At 56.1% G+C, this 23,083-nt stretch overlaps 3 protein-coding genes and 1 long non-coding RNA gene across 7 annotated transcripts in view; 2 read left to right on the forward strand and 2 right to left on the reverse strand.

The window, feature by feature from the left end:
• Positions 1-98: 98 nt before the first annotated feature.
• CCDC116 (coiled-coil domain containing 116) lies at positions 99-5,388 on the reverse strand. Its single transcript, XM_027088575.1, has 5 exons — positions 5,317-5,388; positions 3,916-4,479; positions 3,186-3,800; positions 1,431-2,020; positions 99-294 (listed from the first exon to the last, which is right to left on the reverse strand). The coding sequence occupies exons 1-5, from the start codon at positions 5,386-5,388 to the stop codon at positions 99-101; spliced, it is 2,037 nt and encodes a 678-aa protein (XP_026944376.1).
• A 2,206-nt stretch (positions 5,389-7,594) lies between these two features.
• Positions 7,595-9,646, forward strand: YDJC (YdjC chitooligosaccharide deacetylase homolog). 3 transcript variants are annotated; one of them, XM_027088842.1, is made up of 5 exons: positions 7,595-7,999; positions 8,087-8,279; positions 8,443-8,542; positions 8,619-8,796; positions 8,908-9,172. In XM_027088842.1, the coding sequence occupies exons 1-5, from the start codon at positions 7,836-7,838 to the stop codon at positions 9,056-9,058; spliced, it is 786 nt and encodes a 261-aa protein (XP_026944643.1). In that variant the 5' UTR covers positions 7,595-7,835; the 3' UTR covers positions 9,059-9,172. The 3 variants fall into 3 exon arrangements, with proteins under 3 accessions (XP_026944643.1, XP_026944641.1, XP_026944642.1); XM_027088840.1 differs by having other exon boundaries at positions 7,612-7,999; positions 8,981-9,646; XM_027088841.1 differs by having other exon boundaries at positions 7,617-7,999; positions 8,087-8,246; positions 8,981-9,646.
• A 3,660-nt stretch (positions 9,647-13,306) lies between these two features.
• The window catches only part of UBE2L3 (ubiquitin conjugating enzyme E2 L3), a 43,922-nt gene continuing 34,145 nt past the window's right edge, over positions 13,307-23,083 (reverse strand). For both annotated transcript variants that reach the window (XM_027088844.1, XM_027088845.1), the window contains exons 3-4: positions 19,389-19,575; positions 13,307-14,716 (exon numbers count right to left, since the gene is read on the reverse strand). In XM_027088844.1, the coding sequence (XP_026944645.1) occupies positions 14,562-14,716; positions 19,389-19,575 (342 nt within the window). In that variant the 3' untranslated portion in view covers positions 13,307-14,561. The remainder of the gene's footprint in view (positions 14,717-19,388; positions 19,576-23,083) is intronic.
• LOC113610568 (uncharacterized) lies at positions 16,613-21,528 on the forward strand. The gene is made up of 3 exons (XR_003429127.1): positions 16,613-16,778; positions 20,340-20,448; positions 21,003-21,528. It is a non-coding gene; the product is annotated as an uncharacterized LOC113610568 (long non-coding RNA).

Raw genomic sequence — 23,083 nt, forward strand, 5'->3', positions numbered from 1 at the left:
GAGCAGGTCCTCCTCCCCGAATCGCGGGGTCCTCCCTGCCTGGTTCCAGAGGAAGCTCCATAGTTGCTGTGTCCTCACCTGTGGGCCACTGAGCACGGTCAGGCCGAGCCGAGCAGGTCTGGCCTCTGCGCACCTGGCGGGCTCCAGGGGAGGCATGAGAGATCCACCAGCCTCCCCGAAATGGCGGCCTGCTCAGCGAGGCTAAGCATCTTCTCTCCACCATAGGGGCAGGGTGGGGGTAGGGGTGGAGCTGCTCCCTGGGTGAAGATGCCTGAAGGGGAACAAACAGGCTGCCTGAGGAAGGCAGAGGGGAGGAGCTGGGGGCACCGGATGGCCAGAAGCTCCAGGAGAACCTTGGACGTGAGATCCTCTGAGCACAGCACCAGCCGAGCCCACAGACCCTTCAAGAAAGAGAGCTGCCTTGCCCAGGGCCTCTGCGGAAGGGATAGTCACACAGCCAGCTGGGTCAGCCAATCCATGGCTTGACCTACCAGCAGCCCCTGCGTGACCTCAGGAGCACGAGCTGAGAAATACAAATTAGGAAGACAGGGGCTTCCCTGGTGGCGCAGTGGCTGAGAGTCCGCCTGCCAATGCAGGGGACACGGGTTCGTGCCCCAGTCCGGGAGGATCCCACATGCTGCGGAGTGGCTGGGCCCGTGAGCCATGGCCGCTGAGCCTGTGCATCCGGAGCCTGTGCTCCGCAACGGGAGAGGCCACAACAGTGAGAGGCATGCGTACAACAACAACAAAAATTAGGAAGACAGGTAGTGGTGGGAGCATCAGGAGAGGGAGGATACGCCCTGGCAGAGGAGGAGCCCTAGGGAAGTGGGAGTGTGATGCACAGGGGCTGTGAGGGTGGGGACCATGAGTCCTAAGAGGCTTGAAGAGGCAGGAAGGTGCAGACTGGAGTGCAGAAGAGCCAGCAGCAGAGCCCAGGAGGTCACGGGGCTCAGGGCACCGGCAGCTGCCGTGGAGGCCTGGCCCAGCTCTCCAGAGATGCTCCCCGGGGGCAGGTGGTCAGAAGGATGGCTGAGATCTCTGACAGGAAAACCGTGTTTCATCAACACAAGCTTTATTTCTCCCGTTGGCTCCCCTGAGAGGCTCAGCAGAGCTCCTCGTGGGCACCAGCTGCTCTGACCTCTGCTCAGGGTGGGATGGCTGTGAGGGCAGTGGCCGCTGGGGTGGAAGGAGTGGGGCATGGAGCACTCGGTGCACTTCAGGGGCCCCATGGGCAGTCACCATGGCCCACACCTGAGCCTGCCGCCGTGGCACTGACCACGGCCTCCTCTTGAGGCTCCAGGGAGCTCTGGGGTTCGCCCTCATCTCCAAAGTCATCCTCGTCCTCTTCCTCCTCCTCTCCATCCTCCTCCTTGTCCTCCTCCTCCTCCTCGATGCTCTGGTGGCCCTCCACGTCCATTGTCTGGTCGGACTGATGGGACGCCACGCCAGTGTTGGCAGGGGACAGGAACAGCTTGGGCTCTGGCGGTCTGGCGGGCTCCTGCTCCGCGGCTGCCAGGCGCTCCTGTGAGGCAAGTAGCCGGGGTCCCGGGGACCTCATGTTGAGGGAGGACCCTGTGGGCTTGTCCTGAACCCTGTGGGTCCTGGCGGACAGCGCGGTGGGTGTCTGCATGCTGCGCTGGGGGGTGCTGTGCTGGGAGGTGTGCCGGGAAGGGGGCCGGGATGCCCGCTGGGGTGACCGCTGGCTAAACTCGGCCTCCTCCAGCCTGCGCAGCAGGCAGCTCCAGTCGATTGTGGAGGACAGACGGATGCGCGAGCCCTTCACCTTCCTGAAGCCCAGGAAGAGGTCCAGGAGTGCCTCAGTGATGGGGAAGGAGATGAAGCCCAGCTGCCCAGTGAGGTTCTTCTCAAACCTGTACTTGCAGGCAAGCAAGGACACAGCCTGGCCCTTCAGGTAGTCAACGAGCTCCTCGTGCCGGGGGTTGGAGAGGCGGGACATGGTGGTGGACTTGGACAGGATGGAGGGCAGCGTCTTCTTCTTGGTGAATTTGTAATTGGGGCTCTGTGTGGCAGCAGGGAGGGAAAGGGAGACACGTCATCCACTTCTGCCTGCCACCCTGGGTGCCCTCCCCCCCAGAGCATCCTCCGCGTCACCCACGCGGCGCCACGCTCAGTCCACTCAGGGTGCGGCCTCACCACATCTGCTCTGCTGGCCCGATGGAAAGCTGAGCTGGGGTCCTGCGTGCTGGCCCACCGCCTACTTACCACCCTGTTATCATGCCAGCCACACCAGTCAGGCCTGGGACAAGGCCAGTGACATCAGTCACTGTATCAGCCAAAAGGGAGCCTGCACAACCCTCGCCTAGGCCAGGGTTCAGAGGAGGGAAGCACGCCTAGGCCTTGATGGGTGAAAGGAGGGTCAGGGGCCACACTGGGGAGCCACCAGGGTTAAGCCACCAAGTCCTCTCCGCACCCTTCCCAAGCAACTCCCTCTCGGCGGGGCAGACACACTGGAGAGTCCTGTCCTGGGCAGCAGGACCAGAGGGGGCTAGACCGCAGACACAGGGCCCTACTCTGGGCTCAGACCACTGTCCACAAGGGACAGGACCCTCCTCACATGGGAGGGCCTCTGAGATTCACATGCAAACGTTAAAAGAATACCCAGAATAAAAAATAGTCTTTATTCATCTTTGACAACATGTGGTAGTAGCTAGGCCAGGATTCCTGGTCCCCTCATCAGCTCATCCCCTACTCAGGTGGTTTTCACAAGGGCAGGGCAAGAGACCTGGACCCTGGGCACCTGCTAGTGACAGTGGCCGCTAGGAGCGGTGGCGGTAGGAGCCCTTCCAGTGCAAACCCGCCCCTAAGAACCCTGGACCCAACCTTGAGGAGGTCACCTCCGGATACGGCACAACAGGAGATGGCAAGAAGCCCCTTACCACGGAGGTGTGGGGTGAGAACCTGGGGAGGCGGTGGGAGGAGGATGGGAGGGAGGAGGCCAGCGGAGCTGAGACCGGGGTGGTGACATGGGTCTGTCGTGAGGGCACTTTCACCACAATCCCGGTGGCGGGCAGGGTAAGGTGCAGGTTCCACCAGGGCTGGGCCCTCTGCCTGGAGCTCAGGGGCCCAGAAGTGGGCATGGGTAGTCTCTGTACTTTGGGGTCCTGGTCAAGCCCCTCCTGCCTGGGGTGGGGTGAAGGGACCTTGGGCTCTTCTGTGGGTGTCACCTCAAGGCAGAACCTGGTGGCCACTTGGGTGCTAGACACCGGGGAGCCACCTTCCTTGGACTTGCCGCGTCCCCTGTACTTGATGCTCTTTCTGTGCTCCATCCTGGGGCTGGAGGTTGTGGTGGGCAGCAAATCGTAGGGCTCCTCCCCATCAGTGGGTGTGGCCAGCTTGGAGCTGGACTCTGGGGAGGGCTCCCCTTCTGACGGGAAGAGAGGGCAACTGTCTCTGTGGCAGGCACCACTGAGCTTGTCCACAGCCTGGCTGACCACGTCCTGCAGGGCGGGGAACAGGTGGTGCTCAGCCAGGAAGTCCAGGGTCCGATGGGGCTCTCGGAGCGCACAGTAGCCGGGCAGGTCAAAGGACCCTGGCTGGCTCAGCAAGGACTTCATCTTCTTGTTCAGCTCTCGCTTGAGGAAGATCAGCTCCCGCTTGAGGAAGATCAGCTCCCTCTCTGCTGGTCCCAGCTCCCACGCTTTGGGCGTGCCTGAGCTCGAGCCCAGCAGGCCTGAGAACCAGGACAGGGGCTGCTCTAGGGTCCACTGGCTGCTGGTCTGGCTGCCCAGTGAGTCCCATGGCAGGGAGTCCCCGTGGGGGCAGGACTGCCCCTGGCCTTTCTGCAGAGAGAGGAGGACTCTCAGAGGCGTCCAGGGGCAGCCAAGCCAGGCCTGGCCCTGAGCTCTGGGCTGGGGTCCACCCCCGCCCCACCTGGGCCGCAGCCCCAGACCTCACCCCTCTGTTCTCCAGCTGCAGTAGCCGTTTGAGGTTCTTCTCCAGCAGGAGTTTGTCCTTCATGGGTGGCAGTGCACCTAAGCTGCGGGCACTCAGGTCGCTGTCCCAGCTATGGGAGCCTGGCCAGTTGGCCGTGAAGCTGCTGTGGGAGTCGGACATGGAGCTGGAGCAGGACGGGTAATTGTTGGGGCGCCCCATGCAGAGGCTCGGCCGGGTGCAGTGCTGGTGCACGGTACTGACGATGGGCCGGGCCCGCGCCTGACGCCCACCCCTTGGCACCTCCATCGGGTCCTCCACCTCCACCAGCGGCACCCCAGCCTCTGTCATTACGGTGGCCATGAGCTCAGTTGCCTCCTCCACCACCGTCTGCAGGCTGTCCAGCACCTGACCCTCGACAAGGAAATCCAGGAAGCTCCTAAAGGGTCGAGGGCCCTTGGGGTTTCGGCGGTGGCTGCGGAGCCCTGAACTGCCTGAGGGGCCGTGCGTCGAAGTGGGGTGTGGTGTGTGGCCCAGCTTGGAGGCTTGCCCCATTTCCGGGAACAGTGACTTCTTAGGTGGCTGGACCTGAGCAGACAGGCATATCACAGTGGGCAGTGATGCCCCATGGGGGGAGGGGTCCCCTGGGGTCCTCCTAAGGCACCAGGAACTGGGTAGGAAGTGGGCAGTGGAAGAAACTGTTTTTCCTTTTTTTTTGGCCGTGCCACGCAGCATGCAGGATCTTAGTTCCCCAACCAGGGATTGAACCCGTGCCCCCTGCAGTGGAAGCGTGGAGTCTTAACAACTGGACTAGGGAAGTCCCAGGAACTAGGTTTTGGAGCCAGGCAGCCCTGGATTTGGACCCTGGCTCTGCCAGCTTCAGGCCATGTGACTGTGGGCACGAAGGCCCCTCTTGAGGTCCAACTTCCTCTCTTGTAAAGTGGGGATCTGTTCAGGGTTGCCCTGAAGCCTCCCTGACACGTACAGTTCACATACCCAAGACCTGGCTGGGGAGTCTGAAAGCCCACTTCTGCCCTCACCCAGGACATGAATCACAAAACCCCTTGAGCCCCGTCCCCACTGCTGGTCTGTACAGACTACCTGTGGTCCTGAGCCCTGTGCGCCCCATGGCTGCTTCTGCCCCTCGAGCCATAGGCCCCAAGTAGACTCTATGCTCCCACTCTGGGGTTCTAGTCCACCATGCCCCTCCCAATCCGAGATCAGGGGACACAGGGAATGAGACGGAGACCGAGGTGACTAGGTAGGGCCCAGCAGGGGTAACTAGGAGTGGTCAAGGCAACAGGTCACTAACAGGTCCAGAGAGGACATCAGTAGGAAGTGAGAAAGGGGGCTGTGATCTGGGGCACCAGAACTGGTGAGGAACATGTTGAAGGCTCAGAGTTGGGCCCTGCTGGGCACACTTACCCGGGCCACGCAGGTGGTGTGGCCAGCCTCGTCGTCCGCCAAGTATCCCGAATGGTGGCGACAGCTGGTCATGGTGCAGGTGGCCGGGTCCACTGCCCTCTTCCTCTCTCGTTGGTTCCGCGATGCAGCCGCAGATTCCTCTCTGAACCGGTCGGGGAGATGGTGTGAGGGTGCCCCCAGCCCTCCGTGGGTCTGCGTCTCCCTCCGTCCGTGGGCCGCTGGTCCCTGGCTCCCCGCACCCCACGTCCTTCACATGTCCGGCCGGTCTTCTGCTCGGAGCCCCGTGGGCGTCTCAGCACCGTCCGTGTCCAGAGTCGTCGGGGCTGGGGCCCCCGAGGGAGTGCGCATCCAGTCTCCGTCCATCTCTGGGCCCAGTGGGTCCGCCCTCCGTCCACCTGGCCCTGGTGCCCTGGCCCCGGGAGACCCGCTCACCAAGTCCGCACCCGCTGGGCACACGCTCCAGTGCGATCCGCGATGGGATCTTGGCGTCAGCGCCGCTCTGGGCCGCTGGCGGGCCTGCTTATTTGCATGCCGCGTCCTGATTGGCTCGCGCCGCGCCGTTCGCCGCCCGCTCCCACGGCACAATAGTTGGGGCGGGGCCCACGCGGCTCCTCCCCCACTTTGCCGCTTTTGCCCCGCCCACATTCGCAGAGGGAGTGGGCGGCCGTCGCTGCTGCTGACCGGCTCGGTCCGGCCTGGAGGGGAACCTAAGGGACAAAGCCACGGCCTGTCCCGGTGACACAAGCACCTTCCTCGGCTCCCCTCTTGGTCGCTGTATTGTCCTTGGCTCCTGCTCGCGGACTGCTCCTTTCCAGGGTCCTCCCCTCGCCCAGTGTGGACACCCCAGGGTCTGTCCCCAGCGCAGTGGGAGGTGTCCCGGCTCTAAGTCATAGACGAGCTTTGCTCTTTCCTGCCGGTGTGACTCAACTTCTTTAATCACCTGCTCCTTCTCTGTAAGTGGAGCTGAGCGTCCTTCCACATGGGTTTGGAGAGTACATCAAATCTTCCTACAACACACCCGCACCCTGATAAGACCCTGTAAATCTTTACCTCCTCTCCCTCCTTTCCCTCTCTGTCCCGGAGGCCTTCCTAATGCAACCCCCCCCCCAGGTGTCACCTCCTCGGAGAAGCCTTCCCAGAGGGCCTGTCCCCCCAACAGAATTACAGCACACGCCATCCCAGACTCTGCCACACCGTGTTGTTACTTGACTGTCAGATCGCGCTCCTTGGAGATAGGAACTGCGGTGCTCACCCCTAACCCCTAATCTAATACCAGTAGGTTCTCAATAAATGTGAATTTCCTCCTACCAGCAGCGGACCCTCAGGGCCTCTGGCCTTTCCAGGACCAGCTTCCCAGTGGCTGAGATCCCACACTTTAATCACCACTATTGAACACAATAGTCCTTATGCCAAAAACTTGGTGAAGGGCTCTTTGAGGCCTCCAATTCTTACGTCCCCACGGAGGTGGGTATTATCTGTTATTTTCCAGTTCGGCTCTGTCCTCTTGGCCCCTGACCAGGGGGCCATCAGGGCATAGAGGAGCAGAGCAGACCAGAGGCAGGCCAGAGCTCCGGAGGTCAGTCCCAGCTCCACTGCTCCCCACAGAGTCACACAGGGCAAGACACTACCCCTTCCAACCTCAGTTTCCTCATCTGTAAAACAGGAATGACATGAACAACCTCATAGGCTGGATACAAATACTGTACTTTCCACTGGGAAAATCAAGACAGCCACATCACAATGAAAACCCTGGCTGTCAACCATGGTGATTATTTGTAAAGTCATTGGTAAGGAAAGCTTTTCTAGATCACAGAGGAAAAAAAGAGGTCATGAGTGTAAAAGTTGTAGCCTGGCACAGAGCTCAAGAGATGGAAGCTGGGACTCATGCTTTCTGAAACAAAGCCATTGGTGTACATACTTTCTTTCATGTTCTTATTGCTCAGAGCTTTTACAAATCAAGAAGAAGCCTCAACTTCGAAAATCAGCAAGACAAGTAGGCAATTTGAAAAAGAAGAAATACAAATAGCTAATAACATGAAAAAGTTCAGTCACTATCAAAAAAATGAAACACTACAAGAATGAGATAACACTGATGTGATCATTGTCTTCTCAAAACAACACAAAAAAGTTTGTGGTGAAGGAGCAGAAAACTTGGGTGTATTTATTTGCTTAGAGAAAATACCGGGAGACAGTACCCGGAAAGTGAACGGTGGTGATCTTGAGGGAGGGTAAGAGATTTTTTTTTCTTCAGGTTTATTTTTCCGTTTTTCATATTGAACATTTCTGCAGTCACTGCAAGTTTCGCGTTGCCATAAACCGGGCCGCGGTCCGGGTGGGGCGGGGCACTTTGGGTGGCTGGCGGTTGCAGGGATCCCCGGAACCAGCAGGTGGCGAGAACAAAGGCTAAAGCGCGGGCGCGCCGGGCGCGTGCGTCGGGGCGGGGCCTCGGGCCGCGTCTGGGGCGGGGCCTGGACTGTCCGGCCCTAGTCCCACGGGCCCGAACACCTGGTGGAGGGACCATGGCCCGGCCCCGTGTGCGGCTGGTGGTCACGGCAGATGACTTTGGTTACTGCCCGCGGCGCGACGAGGGCATTGTAGAAGCCTTCCTGGCGGGAGCTGTGACCAGCGTGTCCCTGCTGGTCAACGGCGCGGCCGCCGAGAGCGCGGCTGAGCTGGCCCGCAGGTGAGCAGCGGCCCCCTGCAGGGTCCGGGCGGGTTTGGGGGCCGCCGCCCCGCACCTCCGGTGCTCCCGCTCGCGCTCCGCCCGCAGGCACCGAATCCCCACGGGCCTGCACGCCAACCTGTCCGAGGGCCGCCCCGTGGGCCCGGCCCGCCACGGCGCCTCGTCGCTGCTCGGCCCCGAAGGCTTCTTCCTCGGCAAGATGGGATTCCGGGAGGCGGTGGCCGCCGGAGAGGTGGTCTTGCCCCAGGTGCGGAGGTGCGGCTTCAGGAAGATGCTCGTGGTGACTCCCCCAAAGCTCCGCCCCGAGGGTACCGTGCGCAGAATTGGGCTCTGGATGCCTAACTGGTTCAAACACAGGGGCGATCACAGGGGACCACATGGACGGGGTCCTTCTGGGTAGCTGCTTCCGGACGTTCTGTGTGCCGATCACCTTCTTACTTCAGGTTCGAGGAGAGCTGGAGGCCCAGCTGAGCCGTTTCCGGGAATTACTGGGCAGGGACCCTACTCACGTGGACGGGCACCAGCACGTGCACGTGCTCCCAGGTGCGTGGGTTGGTGCTCCCAGGCCGGGGTGGGGGGGTGCTGCACGTGCCTCTCCCTGACTCTGCCCCGCCCGCAGGAGTGTGCCAGGTGTTCGCCGAGGCGCTGCAGGCCTGCGGGGTGCGCTTCACTAGGCTGCCGATGGAGCGCGGGGTGGGCGGCTGCGCTTGGCTCGAGGCCCCAGCGCGCGCCTTCGCCTGCGCAGTGGAGCAAGACGCCCGCGCCGCCATGGGCCCCTTTGCCCGCCACGGCCTGCGGTAAGGCCCCCTGCCCCCTGCCGGGCCCAGGTCCCAGTGTGTCCAGCTGGCCGTTCACCTTGGCCAGCTGTGTCCGTTTCTCATCCTCGACTGGTGGTGTCCCCACCCCAGATCCGTCCCGCCCACGGCCTACCCCTGCCCATTGCGGCCTGCAGCCGTGCCACTGATGCCCCGGCATCTACAGGTGGACCGATGTCTTCGTGGGCCTGAGCACCTGCGGCCGGCACATGTCCGCTCACCACGTGTCAGGGGCACTGGCTAGGGCCCTGGAGGGTATACCCACTGGACGCGCAGTGACAGCCGAGCTGATGGCACACCCCGGCTATCCGAGTGTGCCTCCGGCTGGGGGCAGCAGTGAGGGTCCTGATGCCTTTTCCTGCTCCTGGGAGCGCCTACACGAGCTGCGTGTCCTCACAGCACCGGTGCTGTGGGCTCAGCTTGCCCAGGACGGCGTGCAGCTCTGCACCCTCCACGAGCTAGACTCCAAGAGGCCCGGAGAGGGGACCCCCAGCGAAGCCACTCTGGAAACCTTTCTGGAGCCCTCCCCACTGTGACCCTCCCCGGCAGACAGCCAAGCATTAACGTCCCTTGGTGCCCAGGAAGGGAACTGGGTCCCAGAGCAAGCTGTGACTTCCCGGGCTGGATGCTGCCACCTCTGTGCCCAGGTCCTCATGGTTCAGAGTGGCGGCAGAGCTTCTGCAAGCCCTCTGGCTGCAGGAGGCAGCCGTGATCTCTGGGCCTGGGGCCTGCCAAGCATGGCGGGGGGGGTCACAGTGCTGTGTAAGCATCTTCCTTGTTTGGGTGCACAGGGCAGAGATGGCTGTATTAATAAAGTAACATGTCCTGTAAACTTGGGTGTTTATAGACTGTGCCCGGGAAACCTTCCCAGACACAAGGACACGAAACTCCTTTGGGGCCCACTGAGGTCACTGTTCCAGAAAAGATCTGCAGTGCCTCCACCTTTGGCGCTGCTTATGCTTAGGCTCTCTTTATTCTTTTCTTTTGGTGGGGGTGGGTAGGAGGAGGGGAGTGAGGGGTTGGAAGAATGTCTCACTAGGCTACTTTTTGGGAGGCATATTATAATCTCAATTTTGACTTTAAAGACATCACCTGTTCGAAGTAAGCAGCCCTTTGCCATTCTAGGGGATGGGTCTGAGGAGGTCCTGCAAACTTGCAGGAGTGTGTTTACGTTTTTCCAGGAGGGATGGTCTTCTACGGAAATGGCACCCCTGGTGATGTGTAGATGCCCTGTGACCGGGGCTCCTGTGGCCTGGATCAAGGCGATGCCAGGAGCAAATGGAAACCCATGTGGTCCTTCTTGTCTCATGTAATCTCACATCATAGTGCCTGTGTGCAGGCACCGGTGCCCCCATTTTGAAGATCTAGAGATAGTAGGGGAGCAGAGCTGTGAAGCTGCCCGTTCATTTACTCAACATGCCCTGGGCCTGAGTCTGTACCAAGCATGGAACCAGGGCCAAAAGAGTTCTGCACTTTCTAAAGGGGTGAGGGTAGGGCCCCATCCCCTTGACTGGTGGCTTCAGCCCGCTCTTTCTGGCTCCATCCTCTACCCCTACCCTTTCTCTGACTTTGACTTCTCCAGCCGTAGGCCCTTTCCTCCCCCATTTCATCCAGGGCTGTGAACTGGAATGGCTGTGAATGTGGCCCTGGCCTCCCCGCCCCGGCCCGCTGGGGTCTGGCCGTGCTCCCACAGGCTGCTGGCTGGAGCTGGGCAGCAGGCACAGAGGCACCTCCCTCGAGGCGGGTCTGTTGTTCTGAGAGGAGGGGCTGGCTGTATGGCTCCAGGGCCCAGGAGAGAGGTGTGGGTGACAAGGGAGAGACTGGGGGGTCTGCACAGATGCTGGAGGAAGCTGTGGGAGTGGCCACTGTCACTCAGGGAGCCAGAGAGGGAGCAGCAGAGATAAGGGCCCAGATCAGCCCTAGGCCATGGGCACTGAAGAACAGAAAGGGACAAGAAGGCAGAGGGCCCATTTCGAGGCTGGCCACTGGCATCCCACCAGGGAGATGGGGTATTTTTCACATAAAACCTGCTGTGCCCCAGGACGGCCCAGGCTAGGGGTTTACTGTTAGCCACCAGTTCATCAGGCACGGAGGATCTGCTCCATGCCAGGCCAGGCCTGGGAGCTGGGACACAGCCTGCAAGGAGCTCACGGTCTGGTACACACATGGGGGCAGTCCTGTGACCGGGCTGCAGTCGGGGGTGGGAATACACAGCAAAGCATGGGGACAAAGCCTCTGCGATGTTGAGGAGACTTCCACTCTGGTGACAGCCCACACGGCACCCCCAGGAGACCAGGCTGCCAGCACCCAGGAAACAGCCATCTACCAAGTGCAGCCTGGGCCAGGCACTGTGCTGTGCAAGATCAGACCTTCAGCTCTGCTCCTGGGGCAGGTGTGCCGTTCCCCCTCGTGCATGAGGGAAGCAGGTGAGGAGGAGCCAGTGCAGAGGGGCAGGAGGACTGAGGTTCAGGTGCAGCTCTGCAGGGTGCGGCACGGACATGCTGCCAAGGGAAGACAGCGAGAGCAGGGCTGAGGCCACCCCCTGTGGGGTGGGCCCTGGCCAGAGGAGCCCCAGGGGCAGGAGGGTGCCAGAAGCCAGGCCGAGGTGATGCAGTCATTGCGTATCTCGAGCTGAACAACGAACAGAATGAGGAAGGTGAGAGGACGGTGGCCACCGAGTGGAGGGAGTTGAGAGGGTCTCACAGGCTTTGGGGAGGGTCTGTGGCTGTGTTTGGGCTCAAAGGGAGCCAGTCGTGGGAGGCGAGGGCACTGGAGCCAGGCTGTAACAGCACAGGCCCCTGACCGAGTCACTTTCCTCCTCTGTGAAAGCAGAGTAATGGTGCCCGTGGGTCTGTCCTGAGAGTTAGGACAGCGCTAGGACGAGCAGAGTCCCTACTGATGATCAAGGCAGGCCCCCAGCCTCCTTACTTTCTGGTGCCCCAGAAACTTGCCCCAGGAAGTTCCCTCTTGGACTGCAGACCTAGCTGTCAGGGTCTCAGCTGGTGTCAGACTCCAAGCAGGGGACTCAGCTGACAATAAGTGTCAGGGCCTTGGCTGGCCTGGTGCTGAGTCAGCACTAGGGCTGCAGTCGCAGTCAGGAGACTCGGAGGTGGGTTTGGGCTGGAGCTATTCAAGGAAGTGGCCCAGCCCCTCCCTTGGGCATACCCTCACCAGCTCCCTGAACTTCTTCCAGACAGCACCCTCCTCAGGGCCCCAGTCTGCTCCTCCGTTAAATGTGGCTGAGGTGACACGTATACAGAGGTCACTCTCCCCTCCCCAGACACCCAAGGGTGTCTCTGCAGCCCTTTCTGCTTCCCTCAGCATGGCCAGAACACCTCTGTGCACCTCTCCTGGAGGCCAGGTATGGGGAGAAAGCCAGAAGAACCTGCCCAAGACCCCAGGCCACTAGCACTGCCCACCCCCAGTAAGGAAGAGACCCACACGACCAGACGAGTGTCCGAGAGCATTTTATTAAGGGCAGCAGAGTAGATCGCAGCATCTTAGAAAGCCTAGTCCCCGCCATAGGGGGAAGGGTGGGGGGACCGGGCAGGAGCGTGTATTCCCATGGGGCCCATCGGAGGTGTGGTGATCACAGCCCTCCCCTGCTCTGGGGGATCCAGCTGTCTGGCCCCGGAGCAGCAAGGCGCCTGCTGGCACGCTTCATGCCTGCCCAAGGGCTCGGGGAGTGCCCGCTGGTAGAGCAGGAGCCCAGCCGGAGGGAGGGACCGTCCACCACCCAGCTCTCGGAGGCCAGGCCCCTGCTGATGGGCGAACCCCAGCTGTGATGCCAGGGGATGCAAGTCCCTGAGGGGCCGCCGGCTTCGACCATGGTGGACGTCCTCCTGGTGGTGAGCAGAGAAGGGAGGGGGCGATGGGCGGGCAGAGCTACGCTGGTAGAAATACGAAGCAATGGGACAGTTTCCAGGAATGGCAATATTTCTGGATTCAGAGAAGCGACGAGAACAAATGGTGGCTTATCTGGATAGCTTCTGACAGAATTTGGCATTTTATTACAAATCTGCGTGTGAGTGAAATAAAGTCCATCATTGCCTTTCTGCTAATGAAGAGACAGACGTGGATGTGCTGGCCGGCGCCCTCACCAGCCCGGGCGCACGGGAGGCTCCAGAACGTGCCTCTTGCGTACCTGGGACTAAAGAAGTTGCGTTCATGAGACCCGCTGCAGGCTGCACGTATGCGGCCTCACCCACCATCACCCCACCTCTGCACACAAGCCACCTCAGGTCTGCAAGCCTGGAAAGACCTCAAGTTATAGAACTAAAATTAAAACAGAAAGCCAAGTTTAAGTCATCTTCTCCACAGGATCTAGCCCCTGGAGCGCCCAGAAGGGAAGCCACCAGTGGCAGAAGTGGAGGTGGTGACACACAGTGCTTGGACCACTAGCTTCCCCTGGGTGTCAGTGACAAGGACTCTACTTCAGGGACAGTCCCACTTCCTTTGAAAAGACATTAACATTCAAATCCTTACAAGTTCATCTGATGATAAATTCTAAGGTCAATTTTTATTTCTACAAAAAAAGGCAGTCAAAACAATATAAAACACGTAAAGGATATTACTGAGTGAGCTTCACGTGGAGCCTGACTCCGCGAAGGCCATGAGTCCAGTGGGGGGGGAGGCCGTCCTGTTCCTGGGCTGGGCCGTCTGGATGCTCCAGAGGAAGGGCCAGTGGGGCGCCGGCGACCCCAGGCTGGTGCCGGTGACAGAGGAGTCTGCCAGAGGGTCAAACGTGCTGAGGAAGGGCCGCGGTGGGGCTGCTGCACTGAGGACGCAGAGGGTGAGCTCTGAGCTACGTCGGGTGGACACGTTGGTGACAGGTGAGCGTGGAATTTCAAGTAGACACTCTGGCTTTAGCACTGTCCGCAGGGACCTGGACATCTTCTAGAACAGCTGCAGGGAGGAATGGCAACCTGTGGCCTCGGGAGCCTCTCTGGTGAAAAATTCCTCCCACAAGTGCACGGTGCTCTGGCTGGCACACCCCTGGGGGCTGCCGCAGACTTGGTGCTGGGGGTCTCCCTAAGCAGGTCGGCCCAGGTGGAGTTCATCATGACGCGGACGGCAGGGTCTGCCAATCTGGTCAGCATTACTGGGGTAACATTAGCCAGAGTTTTACAGCAGAGCTAGGCCTCCCTTTCCACAGCTTTGTTTTTGGGAGGGGGTGGGAGTGGAGATGGTTGTTTGCTTGTTTTTTAATTTTTTTAAAAGGATATTATAAATCAGAGTCAAGAGAAACTTAACCGACTCCCACACCAGGCCGCGTGCCAAGGAGGGGAGCAGAGGAGCCGCAGAGGCCTCCACTGCCCCTCCCGGCGGGAGGTGGGGCCTGGGTTTGGGGAAGTGAGTGAAAAACAAACTAAATGCAAAAAGTGGGAGTTGCAAGGGCAGGGGAAGAGGGGAACCACAACTTTTTTTTAACCTTATGGGCTAAATGTAAACTGAAGATTTTGGATAAATTTGGACAGCAAAAGAAACACCATTCTTTTAAAGTAGACTGAAGCAGTGATTTTTAAAACAAAGAAAGCAGAACTAGAACATCTTAAATTTTTAATCCTTTCTTTACAGGTCACCTAGACCACTTTTGATTAAGAAAACTGTAGAAAGTTAGTAACTGCCACAAGCAGACGCCAGGCGGTGGCACATGTCAATTTTCCATAGAGTCCTGCTTTGTGGGGTGTCTGGATGCACTGCTCGGCATCTCTGCTCACACTTGCTGGAATCAATCGCGGCAGATTTTAGTCCACAGGTCGCTTTTCCCCATATTTCTTTGTAAACTCTTCAGCGTTCTTACAGAATTTTTTACGGTCCTTAGAGTATTCTTCAGCTAGGTCAGCCCGGAGCGGGTGCTCGGGCTGGGGGTCGTTCACCAGTGCTATGAGGGACTGGATGACTGCCAAGAAAAGGACAAGGCACCGCTGGTTAGAAGGCCCTTGGAAGGGGCATGGCAAGAAACACAGCTCTGATTAAATGTCTATATGCTTCTCAGACAGAGCGGCCTCCCATTCATGCAAAATTCTAACCACCAGCACTCAACCCATCATTCCCATGATGAGAAGAAAGTGATGGAGGACAAAGAGCCAGCACTACAGTAGATAACTAACCGTACAGAGTGATGCCACGTTCTCTTCCTCCTCCTCCAGGAACCCTTCCTGTACTGACACACTGGGGATGTCCCAGTCCCCAGTCATTCTCACCCCTCTCCTGAACTTTGGAGACCCAGGCCCACCACTGACACCCCCACTCTCATGCAGGTGAAGCTTCTCCAGGGCAGGGACTGGGCAATGTGCCCAGCACTACACTAGGTTCAGGGTGTGTGACAGGCCTGCACTGTGTAAATGGATAATGAGCCCACCCTGAAAGACCCCTAGCAGCTTCTGAACGGCCGAGAAAGGTTCACTCGACCACCCTGCATTAACCACTGGGAGGCTGTAGCCCTCATCAGCACTGCACAGTCCATTCCAGAGGTGGAAGTCACACGGATGGCTCAGGGTGGATTCCACAATGCTCCCCCAAAGGGCAGTCAGGCTCAGATGTGCGAGACGGCAAGCCCTGGACAGGAGGGCCAGGAGGGAGTGGAGGGTGGGGGAGGGGGAAGTATGGAAGGTCCAGGAACCCCTGGACTCCTCAGAAGTGGGGTGCATGCAGCCACCAGGCTTCCCACACACGTCCCCTGACTCCCCCCAACCCCCACCAGGACCAGCACCCCCACTGTCCCAGCAAAAAGGCCCCTCTCCTCTGGACTGCCGATGCCAGGAGCCTTTATTGGGAGCCCACGCTCTTCACCCCAGTATTACAAGGAATGGGTTAAAAAAGCTTTTTGTTTCAGTTTCTCCTTGTCTGTCACAAATCCACATGGAGCTTAAGTGATTATTTACTTAATATATTTCTTTAAATCACATCAAAAATATTTTTTAAAGGAAAGTTAACTATTAGTAACTCTTATGGAAAATCACTTTCACTTGCCATAAACTGAAGGCACGCATCCATAAACATGAAATAAGCACCTATGCTGCCTCCTTCCCGGCAAGAGGAAGCAACCACCGGAACAAACACTCTTCCGAGTGGTTCTTTCTCAGCATCTCTGAGGCACCCCAGCCCACTGCACTCCAAAACTCTCCACACCACGCTCAGCCGTGAGACTGCTGTTCTTAACTTTTGGGAAACCTGAACCACATTTGCCCTATAGCACATTTATAAGGTGGTTTCCCATCTTTTTCCAGGATTAGAAATGGTTCTGTAGCAGAGTTGACACTGATGAGTTTTCAAGTTTTCCTCCATTATGGAGACTCAGGCTGTCTGCTTCTCACTATGATCATCTTATTACCTAATGTATTAGCATCAAATACATTCATCGTTAAGACGTGCTTTTCAAAAGATAATTCACTTTGCAAGTTTGCAGTTTGTCTAATTCTTTTCAGAGAACTTGCTTTAAATATTTTCAAGTTAACTAAGTAGTTCTGATGAGTGCTTCATTCTTTCTCTACCCCTGTAAACTGTAAGAAAACCCAGCTGAGCTCGTTTGTTTCCACAGTGAGAACACCGACAGCTACAACGCTTTCCAAACCACAACCACAGCCCCATCCATCACTTTCACATACGGGGGGGCACACTCATTACGTTTTATAAATGATCGAGCCCTGGCTTCTTGATCTCTTCCTTGACCCAAATGCTACTCAGAAGGATCTTTCCCCCTCCAAAATGTAGGGGCTTAAAAACATTATCAAAACTTACCTCCTTTCTCACTGTATATGATCAGAGACTAAAGTCTATAAAATTTCCTTGTTTTTGTTCTTTCTGACAGTTTGTGATGGAGGATGTAAACCGTATCTGTAACTCGCCCCTTTTCATGGGGACCCAGTGGGCTCCATTCTCAGAGTAAAATGTGACCCATACCTTCCCCCATACATGAAGGCGTACAATGCAGTGGTCTTCCATGGATTGTGCTATGAAGGGTAAGTTTATTAATCTTATCCTGTTTATTGTATTTGAGTCCTCTTTCTAAAGTTTATCTACTTGATTTGTTATAAGACAGCAAATGGGTATGGGGGGACTAAAACATTTGATTTATGAATCTGACTTTTCTGTTTATATAATTTTGTTGCTGTGTTGTTTGGTTCGTATAGAGGTCAGTATTATACAGGCTTCCTCACTGACTATATTTCATATGGCGAATCTCTTTCACCACCAAACAAAGCCCTTGCTCTGTTGATAGATATGTACCAGAACCAGACACACTGCTGAGGAAAACTCTGTTTTCACATCCCTTCTTCTGGTTATTGTTATTATCGCCAACTCCTACCACCTTTCTGTATGATACAGGTTTGCCTTGTTTCTTGACTTTTCTCCTATTTTTGCTCAATTTTTAATGCTTTACTTTCTTTTTAAAAATTGAGATATAATTCACATACCAAAAAATAAACTCTCTGAGAAGTATGCAATTAGTTGTTTTTTAGTGTATTCACAAAATCGTGTGACACCACCACTATCTAACTCCAGAACGTTTTCATCATCCCTAAAAGAATACCCACTCTCCTTAGTAATCACTTCCTAGACCCCTCCCCCAGCCCCAGGCAAACACTAACCTCCTTTCTGACTATAGATCTGCCTATTCTGGACATTCCATATACTGTTGCTTCTCATTATTTGCAGTAGTTATCCACTAAAAAGTTGCTGTGAATGCTGAATTATAGTGAACCATGAGTGACCCGAGGAATGACCAGCTATAGAATCACCCAGCTGAGCCCAGTCAACCTACAGAAATAGAAATAATAAACTGTTGTTAATTTAAGCCACTAAGTTTTGAGATGGTTTGTAATACAGTAACAGGTAACTGAAACACGGGGGACACGGTGTCAAGTGCCAGGGACGACATTCCTGAAGTGTGTGAGGATAAGCTCAAGGCCATGCCGGACGAATCTACAGAATGATCTAGAGAGAAACCCTGTCTCCGATCACAAAACAGCAATTCTGCCCGGTGCTGCATGTAGAACAGCACCGTGTTTAAGATAAAAGTTTTAACTTCAAAACCGAAGTCAGCAAGTACAAAAGAATGAAAAACCTCTCTTAGGTTTATCTGACTATTTGAAAAAAGCACCCACAACCTGGAAAAGCAGTGCATGTTGGCTGCTCACTGAGACCTGAAGCTGAAAACAGGACCGGTGCTGCCACAGCCCTCTTGGGCAGCCTGCCCTGTGGGCAGAGAGAGGGGCAGAGCACAGGTACCTGCGCCCAATTCTCAGGTGAGGGAGGAGACCCGTAACTCTCTGTGGTCTGGCCGCCTGAGCAAATGCAGCAACTGCAGGCTTACACACAGAGCTAGGAGTTTGTGTGCTTAAGAACAACTCTGTCAATCTTTTACAGACATCAGCTTGTGCACGACCAAGCACCAAGCCCCCTGGAGACCCCTCCACTGTGACTCCACGCTTGGTACCCACTGCTTTCTGCTGCTCAGCTGTGGGAGCCTGGTGGATGCCTTTCATGGTGGATGTTTCAGCGACTCTTTCAGGGGTTCCACTGGAAAATGACTGTGTATATCAGTCACCAAAAAAAAAAAAACAACACCTGCAGCCTCTCAAATTCCAGCCTCATCCATTCTCCTTAATCTAAAAAGGCTGTAAGTGGTTCAGGGAGTTACTTACAGGAAAGCCACCAAAAATATCAGGTTAGGATTGCAAAAGAAAATTCTAGAATTAAGAATAAAAACTAGGCTTCCCTGGTGGCGCAGTGGTTGAGAGTCCGCCTGCCGATGCAGGGGACACGGGTTCGTGCCCCGGTCTGGGAGGGTCCCGCATGCCGCGGAGCGGCTGGGCCCGTGAGCCATGGCCGCTGAGCCTGCGTGTCCGGAGCATGTGCTCCGCAACGGGAGAGACCACAACAGTGAGAGGCCCGCGTACCGCAAAAAAAAAAAAAAAAAAAAAAAGAATAAAAACTAGACACAGTCTATAACAAAGTTTAGTCACCTGCCAGGGAAAAGAGGGGGGCGACCACAGTAGTGAATCAAGTACTTTTCCCAGAAAAATGAGGGCACCCAGACCCAGGGACACACAGGGAGTTCCAGGCCCGCTAAGGCTGACTGTGTGCTTTCACGTGGGCACACTGCCCTCAAGTCTGGCCGTGCCCTCCCAAGACACCCCAGCATCCTGTGGCCTGCCACATGGCTCCGGCTCAAGCCCGCAGGCCCTCAACACCCTCCCTTCCCCCTTCCAGTCTGAGTCCATGTGCTAACTGCTGTGTGAGGCCACTTCCCCCCGCCCCAGGCAGCCCACAATCCTCACGAACACTCCCAGGGACAGGGTCACACCCCTCCCTGCATTGGGAGTGAGCGCTGGTCTGGTCTGTCTGCGCGGGTCCCCCTTGGGCTGCGAGCACAAGAACACCTGCGTGGGCTGAAGCTTAGCTGAGATGCGCCAAGCCCATGGAACAGTGGGACCACAGCAGCCTTCTGTGGACACGGTGGTCAGTGCTATAGGATTTCTCTGGACTCCGTGCGACGTGGTGTCAGAAGGGACCTAGAAGGCCCTGCCCGCAGCAGTGTCCCCAGAAGACACGAGGAGACGCCTTACCTTGGTCAGTTTTGGTTGCTGGCTTCCAGTTTTCAGCACTAATTACCGGCAGACAGACCTGCCCCTTTTCATCAATGTTCGGGTGATAGATCTTCGTTTTAAATGTGATCTTCGGTGGTTTGAATGGGTACTCTGCTGGAAAGTTGATTTCAATTCTGAAGGCCCCTTTATCATATGGAGGGTTGTCCTGGAGGGAAAGGAAAGAGGGCGGAGTGAACCTGTAGCTGAGACAGGAATGTTCTAATTGTTCACTGGAAAAATTACTTTGTTTCAAGAGGTTGTATCAACTGAAGCCTTGTCACCTTCAGGGGAACAACAATCAATCTGTATTTCTAGAGCAACATGTCTGCTAAACTGTGAAAGGGTCTGAGATGGACACCCTGGCCTCTTTACCTTTTTTTTTTTAATAGACTTCATTTTTTTTTTTGAGTAGTTTTAGGTTTACAGCAAAACTGAGAGGAAAGTACAGAACTCCTACACACACACAGCCTCCCCCACCAGAGTGGTACATGCATTAACAGGTGATGGACTGACACCAACACATCATCACCCACAGTCCACAGTCTACAGCAGGGCTCACTCTCGGTGCTGGACACTGAATGGGTTGTATGAAGTATTATACCCTATGGTTGGAATCATGCAGTATTCAGCCCTTTCAGACTGGCTCCTTTCACTTAGTAATATGCATTTAAGGTTCCTTTGTGGCTTGTTAGATCACTTCTTTTTGTCACTGAATATTAATCCATTGTCTCGATGTAGTTTATCCATTCACTTCCTGAAGGTCAGCTTGGTTGCCTTTGGCAATTATGCATAAAGCTGCTATCCACAACCGTGTGCAGGTTTCTGTGTGGACATATTATTTTCATCTCCTTTGGGTAAATACTAAGGAGCACAATTGTAGGTTAAGGGTATGCTTAGTTTTGTAAAAAATCACCAATCTATCTTCCAAAGTGGCTGCACCATTCTGCATTCCCACCAGGACTGATGAGAGTTCCTGTTGCTCCACATCCTCGCCAGCATTTGGTGTTGTCAGCATTCTGGATTTCCACCAATCTGACAGGTGTGTAGTTGCATCCTGTAGTTTTAATTTGTAATTCCCTAATGATATGGTGTTGACTACCTTTTCATATGCTTATTTGCTATCTGTATGTCTTCTGTGGTAAGAAGTCTTTTCAGATTTTTGCTCCATTTTATTATTATTATTATTTATAAATTTATTTATTTATGGCTGCGTTGGGTCTTCGTTGCTGCACGCGGGCTTTCTCTAGTTGCGGTGAGCGGGGGCTGTTCTTTGCGGTGCACGGGCTTCTCATTGTGGTGGCTTCTCTTGTTGCGGAGCACGGGCTCTAGGTGCATGGACCTCAGTAGTTGCGGCACACGGGCTTAGTTGCTCCATGGCATGGGGGATCTTCCCAGACCAGGGCTCGAACCCGTGTCCCCTGCACTGGCAGGAGTATTCTTAACCACTGCGCCACCAGGGAAGTCCCTGGCCCATTTTAAAATCAGGTTCTTTGTTTTCTTGTTATTGAGTTTTAAGAGTTCTTTGTACATTTGGGGTTAACAGCCCTTTTTCAGATAATGTCTTTTGCAAATATCTCTTTATCTTTTTTGAAGGTATGAAGAGTTACACCAGGGGTAAATAACAACCCAACCCAGACCATGCCAAGTGCTGAAAGGCCAAAGAGGTGGCCACAATTCCAGAATAAAGCCAGCACTCAGCTGTACGGCTGGCCCCTGAGGAGCTGAGCTGGCCCCTAGCTGGTCGCCAGGTAGGGCCAGAACCATGCCCCACCCCTGTGTCCTTAGGACCACTCAGAGAACTATCCCTCAGGGCCTGCACACTGATGGCCCAGGAGCCTCTGAGAGATGCCCCAAGAGAAAGAGGCCAGCCTCTCTCCAGCTCTGCCTCCACGTCCAGAGCTGAGCCAGCCCTCCAGTCTGTGGCCTCCCAGCCCCGGACTCTAGCTCTCCAGGGTCCCAGCCCACTCAAAGAAGGCCCAGCTTCACTGAGTGCCCAGGAATGCACAGCGCTGCCTCCTCAAGCCCCAGCGTGATGAGATATTCTCCAGCAAATAGGATTCCTCTGCTGGGGAGTGAGGCCAGCACACGTCAGGTTCCCACACTATCCCCACCCAAGAAGGGTAAAATTAGGGAAGGCTGAGGGGTGGGAGAGGCCTTCCCAGCAGAGAGGACTAAAAACTAGGACGGCAGGGGCTTGGAGGGGACAGCATGGAGCAAGACAGGAGGCTGGGGCTGAGTTTAGGGGTCTGAACCACCCAATCGAGCAGCTGGATCCATGGTCGGAAGATGAACCTACAGGAACCTACAGGATGCACGGCAGGAAGGTGGTGCCTCAGGAGCGGGTGAGGGAGGAGATGTCAACACCTCGGGCGCTGCACCTGGGTGAGGAGACAGACCCATGCACACCCGGAGGGGGTGGGCCATGGCTGGACTGGGAAATCATTTTCACCCCAACAAAACCTTCCCTAATCCCTTCTTTAGGGAACACAGAATTGTCTAGAACACTGTCCAGAAGTTAAAGTGGCAGCGGACTCCTCCCAGGCCTTGTCCTGACTGCTCACTACCTAGGAGAGCTAGACTCACCATTACCAACGAGCCCACGGGGACACGGAGATTTTGCTTCGGGGTTTTAAGAAGGGATCGGCTTCAGCCACGGAAAGAGCCTTCCTGGATGACCCTGGCTGCTGAAACCCACCAGATATGTTCAACCATCACCCAGGACTGACCAACCACCTGGGGCCCGCCGCGTGCTGGGCCATGTGCCAGGAGCTGGAGACAAGGACGAGTCAGGCCAGCCAGGCAAGCCCGGGACATTCCCCAACATCTGTCATGTGGGGGTGACCCTGAGGTAGAAGCCACCCACATTGCATGCTGCACATGGGCAAAAAGTCAGGAGAAGCAGCTCTCTCGCTACAGGACACAGGACAGGCCGAACCTCTCGCCGCCCAGGGAGCGTGTCTTAACTCCTCGGAGACTCTATCCCTGTCCAGGCCTCGGGGTGACCAAAGGAGTGGCTCCAAAACCCCAGGGATTTGTGTGGAAGGGGGTGTGCAAAAAGTCAACACAGTGCCTACCCTGTGGATAAAGGCCTAAGTGCCACACGTGAGTTTTCCACACATTAGAGTTAAACTTATTCTGTGGGAAGGCAGCTCAGAAACTAGAAGGGGCCTCAATGAGAAAACACGGCTTTGTGGTAGAAAAATAGTATTCAAAATTTCAGGAATTTGCCTCAGATGGTCCTCTCCACAAGCCATGGAGAGCTACCCGCAAGGACAGTGCAAACCTTGGCTCCCCCCGCCCCTCCCGGCTCTCACCCCACCCTCCCCAGGCACAAAGCCACTTTGGAGCAACTAAGGCCAAGAGGAGGCTCCTCCAAACCCCTTGGGCCTTTCCCCCACGGGTCCACTCCTGGCCTGCAGGCAAGCCGGCTCTTTCCTCCCCAGGGCAACCTTGAGGAACCCTGAGACCCCACCGCACCCCACACATCTCTTAATCCACTGAAGACCCAGAGTCCTTCCACCATTGTACATCAGTCACAGTTTTGTGTCACCGTTGTGGCAGCTCTCCCTGGGGCTCAGGGAGGACACCACACAGCTCTCTGGCAGCCACTCCCTGACCTGGCCAGCAGCCACACCAAGTTCCCATGGCGCATGCCCAGCTGGCGATCTGACACC

Source organism: Aethalodelphis obliquidens, unplaced genomic scaffold, assembly GCF_003676395.1.
Source record: "Aethalodelphis obliquidens isolate GAN/ISIS:26980383/991018 unplaced genomic scaffold, ASM367639v1 scaffold63, whole genome shotgun sequence".
NCBI classification, from domain to species: Eukaryota; Metazoa; Chordata; class Mammalia; order Artiodactyla; family Delphinidae; genus Aethalodelphis; species Aethalodelphis obliquidens.

Excerpts from the sequence above, each read along its gene's own strand:
- CCDC116 (XM_027088575.1), bottom strand. The coding sequence starts at position 5,388 with ATGACCAGCTGTCGCCACCATTCGGGATACTTGGCGGACGACGAGGCT. Across the intron at positions 3,801-3,915 it reads TGCAGCTGGAGAACAGAGGG|AAAGGCCAGGGGCAGTCCTG; the intron begins GTGAGGTCTGGG and ends CTCTCTCTGCAG. Across the intron at positions 2,021-3,185 it reads CCACCAGGTTCTGCCTTGAG|AGCCCCAATTACAAATTCAC; the intron begins GTGACACCCACA and ends GCTGCCACACAG.
- YDJC (XM_027088840.1), top strand. The coding sequence starts at position 7,836 with ATGGCCCGGCCCCGTGTGCGGCTGGTGGTCACGGCAGATGACTTTGGT. Across the intron at positions 8,000-8,086 it reads GCGGCTGAGCTGGCCCGCAG|GCACCGAATCCCCACGGGCC; the intron begins GTGAGCAGCGGC and ends CTCCGCCCGCAG. Across the intron at positions 8,280-8,442 it reads GCTTCAGGAAGATGCTCGTG|GTTCGAGGAGAGCTGGAGGC; the intron begins GTGACTCCCCCA and ends TTCTTACTTCAG.